Source organism: Lynx canadensis, chromosome E2 (assembly GCF_007474595.2).
Source record: "Lynx canadensis isolate LIC74 chromosome E2, mLynCan4.pri.v2, whole genome shotgun sequence".
In the NCBI taxonomy this organism is placed as follows: domain Eukaryota; kingdom Metazoa; phylum Chordata; class Mammalia; order Carnivora; family Felidae; genus Lynx; species Lynx canadensis.
The window spans coordinates 2,244,332-2,259,576 of NC_044317.1; the positions used below are offsets into that span (position 1 = coordinate 2,244,332).

At 52.0% G+C, this 15,245-nt stretch overlaps 1 protein-coding gene across 1 annotated transcript in view; it reads left to right on the forward strand.

Annotated features, from left to right (window-relative positions):
- ZCCHC14 (zinc finger CCHC-type containing 14) overlaps window positions 1-11,823 on the forward strand; it is a 56,178-nt gene extending 44,355 nt beyond the window's left edge. The window contains 20 exon segments of the mRNA XM_030298168.1: window positions 1,779-1,888; window positions 2,518-2,612; window positions 2,692-2,716; window positions 2,718-2,744; window positions 3,755-4,034; window positions 5,712-5,803; window positions 6,504-6,540; window positions 6,542-6,624; window positions 7,453-7,608; window positions 7,693-7,852; window positions 7,854-8,004; window positions 8,007-8,044; window positions 8,046-8,124; window positions 8,127-8,183; window positions 8,186-8,321; window positions 8,323-8,438; window positions 8,441-8,505; window positions 8,507-8,551; window positions 8,553-9,157; window positions 9,766-11,823. Of these exon segments, the coding sequence (XP_030154028.1) occupies window positions 1,779-1,888; window positions 2,518-2,612; window positions 2,692-2,716; window positions 2,718-2,744; window positions 3,755-4,034; window positions 5,712-5,803; window positions 6,504-6,540; window positions 6,542-6,624; window positions 7,453-7,608; window positions 7,693-7,852; window positions 7,854-8,004; window positions 8,007-8,044; window positions 8,046-8,124; window positions 8,127-8,183; window positions 8,186-8,321; window positions 8,323-8,438; window positions 8,441-8,505; window positions 8,507-8,551; window positions 8,553-9,157; window positions 9,766-9,820 (2,412 nt within the window). The 3' untranslated portion in view covers window positions 9,821-11,823.
- Window positions 11,824-15,245: the final 3,422 nt, after the last annotated feature.

Genomic DNA, 15,245 nt, shown 5'->3' on the forward strand with positions numbered 1-15,245 from the left:
CACATGTTTCTTCTGCCCCATCCTTTCTCTGGCCCTGGGATGTCCGCTCCATGCACCTGGACCTTGGACATTGTCCACAGCCCTTGGGTGCTCTGTTTGTTTTTCTTGCTCTTTCCGCTGTGTGTTTCGGTTGGACAGTTTCTGTTGCCCTGTTTTCAAGTCCCCTGGGGCTTCTCCTCACCTCTGCCCAGGCTGCTCCTGAGGCTAGTTAACGTGCCGAGTTCTTCATCTCTGGGACCGTGGTTTTCTGTTTCCCTGGGTTGTTTTTTGTTTCTTCTAGCTTTTCTGTTTGACATGTCTTCTACTCGAGTTTCCATCTCTCTGCTGTGATTTCCCGTTTGTTCATGTGTGTTGTCTGTGTTCTCACTAAATCCTTCAGTATGTTAATCATGGTTATTTTGTAATCCTGTCTGATAGTTCCAGCATCTGGGTTATCTCTGAGTCTGGCTCTGATGATTAGCTTGACCATAGTTTTTTTTCCCTCTTATTTTTTCCCCCTGTATCTTGCAATTTTTGACTGAACGATAGACCTCGTGCTTAGAAAATGTAGAAACCGAGGGAAGCCATGTATCTGCTTGGGAATGGGCGCCCTGCCGCTGCTCTCAGGCCCTTGGGGGGGGGGGGTGGTCCTCGCATTGGTCCAGTCAGGAGTTGAGCTGGGTTTGGGTTTTGTTGCTGCTGTGGGCTTGTGTACCCTGCGGGCTTCTGGTCCCTCACTGCACCTGGAGCCGGGGGAGGGGCCTGCAGTGTCAGAGGTTCCTGTCAGTGGTCCGACTTCATTCTTAGCCCTCAGTAGTCCTCTGTGTCCATGGCCCGGAGGGGCTCTCCCTGAACCGGAGGGGAGACTGCGGTCACTTGTTGCTTGGTAACAGACGTAGGGGTGAGGTGTTCTCCATCCCCTTGGTCCGGCCTCAGTCCCAGGCACGGGGCCCTGGGGGGCTTTCTCGGCATCCCTGCCCCTTTCTTCCCCAACAGTGGCTGATCCTGGCTTTGTCCTGGCGTAGCATCCTCTGCCCAAGAGGGTTTTTTGCTTTTTCGTCAGGGCCGGAGGGTCGTGCGCGTACTGCCTTCCCCCCAGAAGCAGGGCGTCTCTGCCTGTGGCCTCATGCCAAGCAGACTCCCTCCCCTCCCGTAGAGGCAGGAGGGTATCGCTTCCGCCTCATCCCTAAGGCTTAAGGGCTTTTGTCTCGGATTTAGAGAAGGCTCCAGGGAGAGGCATTGGGGGTTCCTGCCAGGCCCCCAGGGGTAGCCAGCCCCCACCTCTGCCACCCTGGGGACTCTCTCCAGTCTCCTGTGGAAGCAAGCTTGGGAAGGAGGGCACACTCCCCTGGCGTCTGGGGCTCTCGCCTGACTGATGTTTGGCCCACACTCGGCCTGCGGGAAGTGTCCCGTCTTCTGACCTCTTCTGCCTGCTGGCGTGGTGGCCCCCTCTTCCTTGTGCTCTGCCACAGATGGGTCATGTGTTTTGTCTCTCCTTGGAGGGGCAGGTCCCTCTTGAAATTCAGTTCACGTAGTGACCTCGCAACTTAGTTCTCTGATGGGCTCATGGGAAGGAGATTGTGTAGATGACCAAGCTTTTTCCTGAAGCTGTGGTGGGAGTGATGTTCTCTTGTGGCTTTCCCCTCCCGAGTGGAAGTAAAATCCCAGAGATCTGAGACAAGGGTGGGCTATAGTGTCCCACAGATGTCAGCACCCAGGACCTACCCGGTTCTCAACCGCAGGGGTTCCCGTGTCAAGTGAATTTTGACAGACCTCCGATGCTTTTCTGTCTCTTTCAGTTACCTCAGCTGTACCCTGAAGAAAATCTGGAGAAATTCATTCCTTGCTTGGCTGGCCCAGATTCCTTTTACGTAGAGCGAAGCCACATGGATCTGGAAGCGGACCTGAGGTAATGCGCCACTGTGCCCCTGCACCCGCGGCCAGGGTGCTGCCCCGTGGTGCCTGCCCGTGGCCTTGTGGCGTGGCCAGGGCCGGGCGAGTGCACACCTGAGCCTCGTGGTCGCCCCAGCAGCTCTTGAGGGGACATGTTGTGTTCAGCAGTCTGGGTCTCTGTTTCGCCTCCATGGAGAATTGAAAGGCATGCTTTTGAAGATACGAGTAAAGGAATTTCATAGTATATGTCACTGTTTAGTGTGATTTTGACAGTTTGATGAAATGAGGTCCCATAGTGGAAAGTTGAGACTGTTGCAGGGCAAAACAGGGCCCGATGAAGTCCCCCGGCCAGCGTCCCCCAGCCGCAGAGTGTGCCCTGGCTTGGTCAGTGTGCGGAGCGGGCAGGCATGTTGCCTGGGTCCGGGCCCGGAGACCCAGCCCCTGCGACGGAGGTGGCCCCGGGGGGTGGTAAGAGGTCGTGACAGGGGTCCAGCTGAATTGAAGCAGAAAGAGTACGGGTTGTGGTGCTTTTGTTCACCTCACTCTAGTGTGTGTTTCTCTTCATTGGAAATTAAAATTTGTCTCCCAGTGAGTTTTTGGGAATACCACCTTAATGCTGATAAAACCACTTTGCTTAATTTTTAGGTATTTGACTTCATTACCTTCTCATGTATTGAAAAATGACCACATTAAGAAATTTTTCAGCACTTCATCTCCCACCCAACAGCTTCAAAGTCCAAGTGAGTTTGTGAAATGTGATGAAATACACAAAACCGTTTTATTGTGTGTACACTTTCTGACATTTATTGTAACTTACAGGTCCTGGCACCCCTTCCCTTTCAAAGTGGCACCGTGATGGGCGTGTCTGGAAGGTGAGACGTTCCTGGGTAACCAGCACGTTTCAGGTCAGGGTGGAGCTTCTGCTGATGATGTGTAAAGACTTGTTCCCAGAGTGAAGTCATTTTTGGAGTTGGTCTCGAATAATGCTGTGAGAGGATTGGATACAGATGCTCTGGTTTATGACTTCTCCACATAGAGAAACAAGTGGTTTTCTGAGCTACTGGAGCCGGAATTCACAAGGACCCTTTATCGCAAATGCCAGTCTCCGGGCCCCGCACATGCTAGGAAAACCAGAATTCAGGGAATCTTCCTTTTTATGAGCAACCAGGGAGCGATTGTGGCCGTGAGGTGGCACAGCCAGTGCTCCAAGGATCCTCTGTCAGCATGAGGCCCGACAGCAACTGTCGCAGTGCTCAGGGGACAAACGGGCCATTAAAATGGGCCCGTGTCACAGTCACACAGGTGCACAGATGGTGGGACGATGCCGTCAGGTAACGAGGCCCGTGGAAGTGCTGCCCTCTTCCCCTCCGCGTGGCACAGAGGGAGCACGCGATACACGTGTGGATTTGCGGTCTGGTGTGAATGGGGCCAGGGCAGAAAGCCGAATGCGGAGCGCTCCTCTCAGCCCGCTGCTGGGACTCGGTCAGAAAACACGCATTCAGTTGTTAAAGATGTAGGAGTCCGTTCTGTCGTGTATGACAGAAGTAACAAATGAGACAGTGAAACCAAAAGTCTGGCGGTGACACACACGAACACACACTACGTGTGCATACGCTCCAGCGTGAGCATACGAATGCACCTGTCTACGCACAGATGCGTGTACTCACGCACACCCTACAGATACAGAAGCGTGTGCACATATGTGTACGTGTGCACAGCTACGGACGCCTTCAGGGTGGTGGTGTCGGGGAGGGGCGGCGGCAAAAAAGGGCTCTGATGTCGGCAGGGGCTGGGCCTCCCGTGCAGTCCAGCCTGTCGGAGCTGGCCCCCGTGCCCCTCTCTCTCGTCCGCGGCAGCAACCACCTGTCTGCTGTCCCCACAGGCCCGTGTGTGGCGTGGCCGGCATCCCCTCCTCTCAGAGCGGCGCCCAGCACCACATGCAGCACTCGGCCAGCGCGGCCGCCTTGCCCCACTGCTCCCACGCGGGGGGTGCCGGCTCAGCCCTGGCCTACCGGGCCCAGATGGACACGTCGCCCGCCATCCTGATGCCCTCCAGTCTGCAGACCCCTCAGACCCAGGAGCAGAATGGGATCTTAGACTGGCTTAGGAAACTGCGCTTGCACAAGTATTACCCCGTCTTCAAACAGCTCACGATGGAGAAGGTACGTGGGTGACCTGCAGGCAACGTAGTCTTCCTCTAAGCTCGTTCCTAGCGGGCTTGAGTTGGGTGTCTTGCCATCCATGCTGTGGAAGTCACACGCCTGGTATTTGACACCTACGGTGTGTGCCCCAAGTCCTGCACGCTCACTGGAGGGCGTGGTGGGTTTGGATTTGAAGTCTCCCTGCGGCCAAAGCAAAAACTGGAACAGGACTGGTTGTAAACATGTTTTTTTAAAGCTAACTGTGGTCTCCGCAGGTTAGATACTCCGTGCAATTTGAAGGACATCGTATCCCCCAGCGTCCCTGCCATCGGCAGGAATGGGGAATTTCTGGTGCGCACGCTCCCTTCCAGTGCAGGAAGGGCCCATTTTACAGGGGTCCCGAATGCTTGGACCCAAGGGAACAACCCACTGATGATCTGGCTCGATTGAGGGTCATAGAACCAAAAGGAATAGATCGGTTTTGTGTCTTTCGAGCAGTTCTACATAGGGATAGTTTTTTACAGTAGAGAATTTTGGTGAGCATTTTTTCGTTCTAGAAGATTCTGAAGTTTCTTAAGTCTTGGTGTCTTGGCGATAAAACTAAATGAGGCCTGTAGCAGTGTTTGAACTGACTCCCCCTGCTGGGTGCAGTCACTCGGTGCTTTTAGCTATGTAAAAATTTCATGTGTCCAAAAATCTGCAATTGAACCTAGAAATCAAGCTTTTAGTACCTAATAAAAGACGGCTCTTAAGTATACAGTAAAACCTGGGATTGCGAGTAACTTGTTCCTGTTTGCAAGTGTTTTGCAAGACGAGCAAACATTTCTAATAAATTTTAACTTGATAAACGAGCAGTGTCTTGCACTGTGAGTCGTACATGATGCTGAACATCACATGATCCAACTGAGCCACTGGTTCTTGAAATTCGCTTCGGTATGAGTACTTTGATTACAAGCATGTTTCTGGAATGAATTATGCTCACAAACCAAGATTTTACTGTATTTGTAATACCCTTGGCTTACGATTCATAACTCTTGAAAACCACATTTTGCCAGCCTTGCCTCATGGTCAATTTAAAATGTTACAATGTAGGAGTTGAATTTTAGCCATAAACATCACCAGTGACATTACGGAACCAGAGTGTTGTGTTTTCTTGGTGTCAGACCTCCGGTTAGCTAGCCATTCGATTCAGATGACATCTGCTCTGCTCTTCTGGATCACTTGCTTCAGGACAAAGTGGCTTTGTCCCTAAAGTGGTGGTGTTTGAGACAAAAGCGCTGTTAAAAGAATAGTCCCTGTCCGCAGGAGAATAAATGGCTTGCATTTGAGGGGGTAGATCCCAGGACAGGAGGGGGACACTTCCACCGGTCCAGTCTCTGTAGAAGTGGAAACTGAGGGCATTTTCTTTACTTGCCTGTCGTGGACCTTCCAGGTGCCCCGGCTTCTGCAGGCGGTGAGTGGAGGGCCTGGGGGACACGGCCTGTGAGCCTCATGTGTAGAGTGACCGTTTCGTATTTTGAACAAGGGACACCATATCGTTTAGCAAGTGACCTCATGTTCCCAAGGCTTTCGTTGTCCAGTTAGGTTTGATCCATTTACCTCTCCTACTGGTAGAATGCATTTATTAAGTTATGTCTCAGGTTCTTTGTTTTCAAAGTTGATTCTCAATAACTTTGTAATTTCTTTCTTCTATGGAAGTTTCTGAGCCTTACTGAGGAAGATCTAAATAAATTTGAATCCCTCACCATGGGAGCAAAGAAAAAACTCAAGACTCAGCTAGAGCTGGAGAAGTAAGTGTGCAGCTGCAGAATGTGTGTGTTTAATTTCATTTCTAACATACGGGGGGGGGGTGTCTCCTGATCAGATGGGGGCCCCCAAATGTGGGATGACGATCAGGTGGAAACCTAGGGCGTTGAAAGAATTCACCTGAGGCAGAACAAAGGAGATAGAAGTCTACTGAATGCACCAGGGAGCAGGGGCAGGACAGCAGAGGAGAGACTGTCTGCCAAGAGGCAGTAGGGGAGGGGGCTCTTCCTAAAGGCGGAAGATAGGAAGGACGGCGACGCCTGGAATTCTCCCATTTTTGCTAACTGTGCCTGGTTGTAAGGAGCACGCTGGTCAGTTAGGGCCAGTGGATATTTCGGGGTGGGTCCGGGCCTGGCTGTCTTCGATCCACATTACATCGCCCAAGCCTGTTTTCCTAAAAGCGGCCTCTACGCTGAACAGGTACCAGCACTTACGGTTAAATGCCGTTTGATTGGATTATTTGATTGCTTCTCAAAGCTTCATTAACGCTTTTAAAATTCTACAGATGTGGTTTTGGTGTGCCAGGCAAGGCCCTTGGCAGTGAATCTGACCACCACAGTGCCTCGTTTTCCACACCTTGGGGACCTGTGCGGGGCAGTCACCCCTGTAAGGAATCTGCACGAAAGCAGTTCCTCCGCATAGGACCTGAGCGCTCACTTGCTCGCACCCTTTCTTGCCACACAGGGAGAAGTCAGAGAAACGGTGCCTGAACCCTGCAGCTTCCACCCCCGGTCACCGGCAGCGGAGTGGCTCGCGTCCCCCCGACCAGCCACGTGGGTCCCGTGCAGACCGTGCGAGGCGCCCACAGCTGCAGGTAGGTGTGGAACGGACGGATGGGCACGGTTGGCCGTGATGCAGGATCTCGGGCCCTTCCTTTGAGAGATCGTTAGATCACAGACCGCACCCTGTTGCCATTTGCATAATTTTAGTCTAGACAGTTACTTCTCATTATTTTTGGCTTTACCGTCTCACCGCTAGAAGATAGAAGGGACGTTTGGGTTAGAAGCTGGAGGCTCGCCTGAAGGTGTTGGGGCAAAAGAAGCAGAGCCAGAAGCTTCCTGGCGAGAGGGAAAGAGAAGGAAATCCCCAAGTAGATGAAGATACTCTTCTTCCCCAGGCGGGTGCAGAGAGGTCACGTTTAGGGTCCTTGGCCCGAACTGCCCAGCCTGCCTGACCGCAGCCCTCCTCTCGGGGACCTCTTCAGACTGGGTGGAGGACGCCTGTGATGGCCGCCCCTCGTATGGACAGTAACGGCCAAGAAGAGAAACATGCCTGTGTGGCTTTTAAGTGGTTATTTGACTACAAAGTTGTCACGTCCCTTGGTCTTGTAAAACAGGGTGCCGGTGTCCCTCGGTGCTGTGGATCTCACTTAACGTAGCACCGCGGTGGCCGGGGGACGCTTCTCCCTTCTCAGGCGTTTGAGTAGGGAGGCACAGCGGCCCCCGGCCCCACGCACACATCTGTGAGTAACTCGCTGTGGGCCCTCGGCAGTCTGTGTTCTCCGAACGTCAGGGTCCTGTCTGAAGTGGGGTGACGGCACCCGCCTCACGGGGGCAGCGCGACGGGGGTGCCTCGAGCGGGGCGGGGAGGGTGTGATAGCCGCCGGCCGGCGCGACCCGTGTGGGCCCCCCTTTTCCGCAGCGCTGCGGGTGGAAGTGGAGCAGCCCCCTCACCAGACGGCCCGGGAAGGCAGCTCCTCCGAGTGCTCCAGCTCCTCGCCCAGCCCGATGGGGGTGCAGGCCCGGGAAGAGAGCTCGGACAGCGCCGAGGAGAACGACAGACGTAAGGACGCCCGGCGTGCCGAGCGCTCTGCTGGCCCTGCGCTGGCCCGGGGCGGCGCGCTGACCGCTCGTGTCCCCGTCTCTAGGTGTGGGATTCACGTGGAGGGCTCTGACAAGGAGAAGCCCGTCATGCTCCTGAACCACTTCGCTTCAAGCTCTGCCAGGCCCACGGCCAGGTTCTCCCCGTGCAGAACGAGGCGGCTCCAGTCCATCGGCCACCACGCCCTGCCCCCCCAGATGATGGCTGCGGCCATCCCACCTGGCGCCCATCCGGATGCTGAATTCCGCGCACAAGTCGGAGAGGGGGGGCGCGGACATGAAGCTCCTCCCGCCTTCCGTGCACTCGCTGCTGTCTCTCGAAGAACGGAGTAAGCTCTCGGGACCGAGAGGCGGCATCAAAGTGGACAGAACTTCGGCCACGCTGTGATCGACGCGGCCCCCACGCCCCGGCCCCCAGCAGCCCCTGCAGGTCCTCTCCGCGCTTGCCGAGAGCAGCGCCGTGTCACCCACCGTCTCCTTTGGTCCCGCGCCAAAGTCGTGCACACGTCCGCGCTGGACAGAGTCCTGAAGCCGGCCCCGCAGCCCCCCCGGGCGGGGAGACCAGCACCGCTGCTGCGGGCACGTCCAGCACCGTCTTCCACGTGGCTCGGCCCCCCATCAAACTCCTGGTGTCTTCATCCGTCCCCGCGGATTCTGCCATTTCCGGCAAACTCCCTGTTCTAATACGTGCAAATAAGCGTGCCCCCTGCAATAATAAACCCCCGGACTGCCCTGTACACCGCCAACACCAAAGCTGCCTTCTCTGCGATGAGCAGTGTGCCCGTGGGGCCCCTGCAGGGCGCTTCTGTGCGAACAGCAACACTGCCTCCTCCAGCAGCCACCCCTCCACGTCCTTCGCCAGCATGGGCCACCGTGCCCAGCTGCCCGTCCCCCAGCTCCAGCCCCGCGCTCCTCCTCGGCCCCCGAAAGCAGTTTCTACAGCGGCGGCGGCGGCTCCGGCTCCCCCGGGAACATTCCCGCCTCCGCCCAGAACCACCACCACCACCACCACCATCAGCAGCAGTCGGCGCCCCAGCAGCCCGCGCCCGCGCCGCCCCCGGGCTGCGTCGTGTGCACGTCGTGCGGGTGCAGCGGCAGCTGTGGCTCCAGCGGCCTGACCGTCAGCTACGCCAACTACTTCCAGCACCCGTTCTCGGGGCCGTCCGTCTTCCCCTTCCCCTTCCTGCCCTTCAGCCCCGTGTGCGGCAGTGGCTACGTGGGCGCCCAGCAGTACGGCGGCGGCGCCTTCCCCGTGGTGCACTCGCCCTATGGCGGCGGCGTGCCCCCCGAGCCCGTGCTGGGTGGCCAGTCGGCCTTCGCCGTGCCGCCCGTGCAGAGCTTCATGGCGGGCGCGGCGGGCGTGTACCAGGCGCCGGGGCTGGTGGGCGGCGGCGGCGGCGGCGGCCCGGGCCATAAGAAGAGTGGCAACTTGTCGTGTTACAACTGCGGGGCCACGGGGCACCGCGCTCAGGACTGCAAGCAGCCGTCCATGGACTTCAATCGGCAAGGTAAAGGCGGGCGGAGCCACGGGGCGGACTGAGCCGCCCCGAGGGCTTACTCCTTAGGGAATCTCGCAGGCTTGTTTTTGGAAGCGAACATAATGTTTCAAATGCTCTTTGGAGAAGCATTGGATCTCCATAGCCGTGAAGCCCCTGGAAGGGTTACGTTGTCTTTGAGACTGTTGATTTCAGCCTGCTCCTTCTTCTAGAAGGGCCTAGCTGGCCAGGGACGGGTCGTCTGGCCCGGTGGGATTCCTGCCGATGCAGCGGAGGGGAGCACGGAGGGGGGGGATTCAGGGTTGAGCTGATAACCAAGGGTGTGCGTGTGAGTCTAGATGCTGCAGGTCCTAGGCCTTGGTGCCGGTCAGGCCACCCCTGCCCCTGTCCCGGCTCCTGGTCAACAGAGGACTGGGCTGGTGACCAGCCAGGGGACCCCTGGTCTGCACTGATGCACTCGTAGAGTCTAGTTTCGGGGGTGGGGAGAAGAGGTAGTCCCAGGTATCCGGCACCGCATCTTGAGCAGTATCTCCAGAAAGAACTTTGGACAGCTTGGTTGTTTGTGCTAACTGTGCAGTGATTCAAATTTGATCTCTTTCCCCCCCCCCCCCCCCCCCTCCCCACTTCTAGGTACTTTAGGTTGAAATATGCCCCTCCAGCAGAAAGTCTGGACTCCACAGACTGATATTTTCCTCTGGCAACAGAACACTATTAAGCCATGGAGACATAAGGAATTAAATACAAGACCGAGAAGTCTAGTTGCTGTTGAGCTTAATATTTTTAATCCAAAGGTGCTTTACTTTACTAGACTGGATAGAAAACCTAGTGTAGGAGTGCATCAAACTCAGTTTTATTGCCAAAATCCTAGATTGGAGCTTGACGTCAGGACTCGCCTGGTCGGCGCCTCCACCGTGGTCGCGATGCAGAGACCTCCGTCTCCCGAGGAGCATCGCCATCCTCGGTCCTTCCAGGCTCACATGTAATTCCAGGGCAGCTACGCAAGATCGGACTCGAGTACTGAGGGTTGGAGTTCCCTGCGTGGCGTTCCACCAGTCGGACTCTGGTCACCCCTGGGTGAGGGAAAATGTCGCCTCTGTTTTGTTCTGTTTTTGTTTGTTCTGTTCCTTGAGTGGTTAGACACTAATCTCTCTGGGCTTTTAGGATTGCACTACAGAAGAATGTAAACTGATGCCAGTCTCTGCGGTTTTGGGAGAACAGACTCCCTGAGACCAGTCAGTGCAAGACACTCGGAGAATCTGCGTTTAAGGAGTTGGCACCAGCAGGCCGCGTGACTTGGTACACGACAAAGATGTCAGCGTCTCTCCATTCCCTCCTTAAAACACTTGCAGCAGTTTCCAGGTTTTTCTTTTCCTTTTTTTTTTTTCTCTGCGAATACATTTAAACTACATTATTAAATAGAAATAGTTACTCGCAACAACTTAATATCTTAAGGGTCCAAGTCCCAGAGAATCCCTAGTTGTCAGAGCTTTGAGAATCCTTCCTCCCCAGCCCGTCAGTAGCGTGGAGTCTGGTCGTCTCCACCGCGACGGAGCTCTCGCAGGGACATGGTAACCGCCCGGGCCTTCGTGGGCTGGCTCCGAGGGACGCTACGACACCCTTAGCAAAGTTGGCAAGTTCTTTTTATGTCACACGGATCTCCCAGGCCCCCAAGGCTGACTGCTAAACGGATTCACACTGGAGACAGACATTTCAACAATGATACAGTCCTGTAACTTAGGAGCAAAAGATTCGAAACGTTCTCCTGTCCACTTCTTTTGTATTAGGCTGTGTATTAATGGTTAGTTCCGTGAGAAGTTACCTGGAAAACTACAATAAAGTGGTAAGACTCTGAAAGAGGCCGCACCAACAGGACAGAGCCACAGATCTGCACAAGTGTGGTTTTATTCCAACGTGGGAAAAGAAATCCCACACAGCTCTCGTGTCACCCCCATTGCAATGAAAGTTGCTTGGTCTGAAATGTAGGGACTTAAATCTTCAAAGCTAAAGGGAGTTTTCTGCTCAAATAACAATAGTACTTTAAACACTAAAGCCTTCCATATTAAAAATACTGATTGGTTAGGCCTTGCCCAGGGATTTTGCAGTGGAGTATGTATTAAAAAAAAAAAAAAATCATAATACTCAGACCGTTCTTAAAATGGGACATCAGCCTCATGCCGAATTGGTGTAAATCAAAAGAATACCCTAGAATTTGAGGCACTGTGATGTGAGGCTTCAAATTTTTATGATCCGTTTCCTGGCTGCAGAGAAACTAAAGCAGAGTTGTTACATTTTTAATGAAAGGCTTTTAGTAGTTTTTTAGCGTTTATTTTAGTAGAGTTTCATTTCTATGCAATGCAGAATGGACAGACCTCTGTACGCGTCTCTCTTCCCAGTGCACAGTATTACATACGGTTTTGAAGCAATGGTGATGCTTACGGCAACTTTTTTGGGGGAATGTGACATTGATCTCTTAATTGTAAACACTACAAAATGTCAAATAACGAGAACTGACACAACTTTGCCTTAAAGAGTACGAGCCTGGAACTTGTCATATGATGTTAGAGGAAGACTTGGGAGTGTCCACTGATGTTTACGATTTTAATATTTCTGAAGGCCGTTATGGTGGCCTGGACATGTGCTGAAAGCCAAACTTTTTAAATTTTTTGGTTTTTTAAAAAAAAAAAAAAAGAAATATTTTAAATAAATCCTATTCAACACGGTGAAATTGTTGAAAACTGTCTCATAACAAGAGGAAAAAAAAATCATATTTAGGGTTTTGTTTTAGTGGTCAGTATTGGGGAATGAAAGTGTCTGGTTGTTACCCTTAGGACTATTTTGATAAATATTAGAAGTTAGCGTTCCATATAACAAGAAGTTGAAACAAGATCTTGATTAAAAGTATGACATTCAAATTGAGGTAAATGAGTCCAGACATTGTGCGGCTTGTGTTCCAGTCATCAAAGGTCTTAGAAAAATCCCCAGTTGTCTTGGAAGTGCATGTGCGGTGTGATGTCTCCAGTGAGGCCATTCCAAGGTGAGAATTGTGAAACGTAAATGTGACATACACGGGACATAAAGCATTCAGCTGCCGATCTGTGCGATCTCTCCCCAAGTGAATTTCCATACTTGGACTTGGGAATGTTTGCTGGCAGTATTATCTCCGATGAATTTCTCTCCAAAAGCAACCAAAGGTCGTTAAGCCTAAAGAGCGTTTTGCATTTCCTCAGATGTCCTCATCTTCTTAGAAACACAGATCCGACTGACCCTTCACTACGTAGTCATTTTCGTGAAAACCAGGGGCTCAGTTTCCAAATGCTGTAGCACCAGGTAGGTGTGGCATGGCCACTGGCTGTGTGTGGTCTATCGTATATCAAAGTTTCTCACCACCCCATTTTTTTGTCTTCAAGATGGGGAAGTGGAATGTACAGATTGAAGTAGATACAATGTCGAGGTAAAACAACTATTTAAATTTTTTTTTTAGCCAAACATCCAATTTTCTACCTTCTTTCTAATTTTTATTTCAAAGTACTGAAAATTGGAAAGTGTTTAAATGTTAAAACTCGTAATTGCTAAAGAGCACTGAGGAAATGGGAGCTAGCACTTACAATAAAGACAAAAATTATTTTCTTCAAAGCATGGTACATGATCGGGTTATTTTGAAAAAAAGCAACCAACCAGCATCATCTATAATCTCCAGAAGATCACAGGAGTCAGCTGTGAATATGGTAGCTAGTAGGTTCGGTGTTTTAATTCACTATTTAGAAGTCACTGTAGCTAGTTTGCACTACGCTGTGTGTGGAGGTGCGGGGCGGCAGCTCAGCCCAGCGTCACACACGCGGCCCGGTGGGAGCACCGGCAGATCTGATCAATCGGGATCTGACGAGAGGCTTGCTCTGGGCCCACTCCAGTGTCCCTGGAGAGCGCTCGCCCAGTGGAATCAGGTTGCACCCTCCTCACTCCTTGTCATTTTGTACTCTTCCTGCTTCTGTGGTGGGTTATTTGATGCCTTGCTAGTTTTACATACTAGTTACTGATGGCGTACGAATTGAATCTTAAGGATGGTAAGGGAAGCCGTGTCTTTCCCAGAGGATGGGCCTGTGGAACCTGAGCGGGCGGACCTCCTTTCCACAGTGCAGACGACTCCCCAAAGAATGAGTCAGGTGACGTTTAAAACCATGGGTTCTGAAGAGGCTCAATTTGCAAAGTCCGAGGTTCTGAATGAAAAAGTCTTTAATCAGTACTCTCGAAACCACACACTTGCTGGTTGAGGCCCAAGGTCGACTTTGCTACGCTGTTCCAGGTGGAGGGGAGCTCAGTGCGTCATCAGTGTCCCAGTCAGTCCTGGGTATCGTAACAAGCCCCTCACATGCATTAAGTTCTCACATGCACAAGGATGAAGGCTTGGTACTGAAACCGAAGACTTCGTGTACTCAAGAATCTTCACAGCTTATATTGGACAGATTTTCTTTTTAGGAATGAAGGAAAATTCTCCCATTTTTGAGCCATTCTTTTATGTCAATTCTACAAATTGCATGTAACTTTATAAATATTTTTAAAAGATATAGTTTTGTAAATATTTAATATTCTGCTAATTTGATTTTGAATTGTAAATGTTAAGTATTCTGTTTTGAAGTTTTTATGTTTTATTATACTTTGTTAAAAAGGAAAAATTGTACATTTTTAGAATGTTTTTATAAATTTAATGTACTGAAAATAAAAATTAAAAAAAATGTTTCATTTTATTAGGCCTTTGTTTCATAGAAAATGGAGCACACATCTTTTTGAATAAATCGAAATTCTTGATCTCCAACTAGGGAGTCAAACCTTGCCTTCTCAATTTGACAAGAGATACGTGGTCTTAAATCCATTTAAAAAAATTTTTTTTTTAAGTTTTTCTGTAAGTTTTGTAACGTTTATTCATTTCTGAGACAGAGACAGACCGTGAGTGGGCGAGGGCAGAGAGAAAGAGGGAGACACAGAATCCGAAGCAGGCTCCAGGCTCCCAGGTGGGGCTTGAACTCCCAAACCGTGAGATCGTGACCTGAGCTGGAGTCAGACGCCCATCCGAGCCACCCAGCTGCCCAAATCCATTTTCTAAAAACTGATTTTCTTTTGAGAGAGAACTTGTGAACAGGGGAGAGGGTCAAGGGCAAAAGAATCCCAAGGAGGTTCCATGCTCAGCCTGTACCCCATCGTGGGGCTCAATCCGACCCTGGGATCATGACCCGAGCTGAAATCGAGAGTCAGATGCTCAACTGACTAAGCTACCCAGGTGCCCCTTAAGTCCATTGTCATTTCCCACTTTTTAAAAACATCCTTGCCTTGAACAGAAAAGTTACTCTTGATTTGGGGTTTAAAGAGGTTCCATGAGAAATCAAGACTGGCAGGAACAGATAGATGTCGAGGATACTTGAGACTTTTGTAAACGTGTGATTTACACACGGCACGAACGTGTCCTGGCATTTAAAGCTCTGTCCTCTCTGGATTTGGGACAGTGGCGGTCTAGTGAGCACAAGCTGGCCCGGGACTGCACTGCCCCGAGCAGTGCCACACTCCCCAGCAGAGGTCCCCAGGGCCTCTTGGTCTCGTCGGGCCTGAGGCTGCCCAGAGAAAGGTGCGCACGTGGCTCGGGGCATCAGGGCCTCCGTCAGGAGAGACCACTGGCCCATCCTTGTAGCTGGCGGCAGCCTCCCCGACTCGCCGTTCGGAAGAGAGAGGGGCCTCTGAAGGGGGATGTGCGCGCCTGAGCAGTACAATCGCGGAAGCAGAGCATTTCCTCAGCTCGCTCCCCGGTTCTTCCACAAACCTCTGAGGTGCCTGCTTCCCACTGGGAATGGTGGAGGTTTTCCAGGGCGTAGTGCTGGCCACTGCTTGGCTGCAGTCTGTACCACCTTTCCCTGATGAAGCACGAGGTGCCCGTAAACCACGAAATGTCTTCTCGACCAGGCAGCGCATACTCAACCTTCTGTGGGGTACTTTTTCATTTAGAGTGGTAGGGTTCCAAGTGTTTATTCCCACAAAACACCCGGGTCCCACATCCATCCGTACACTTTGTGGCCGGTCTTTTAGTTCTCAGGAGACTCCTGTTTGGTAAAGACAAGACGACTGGC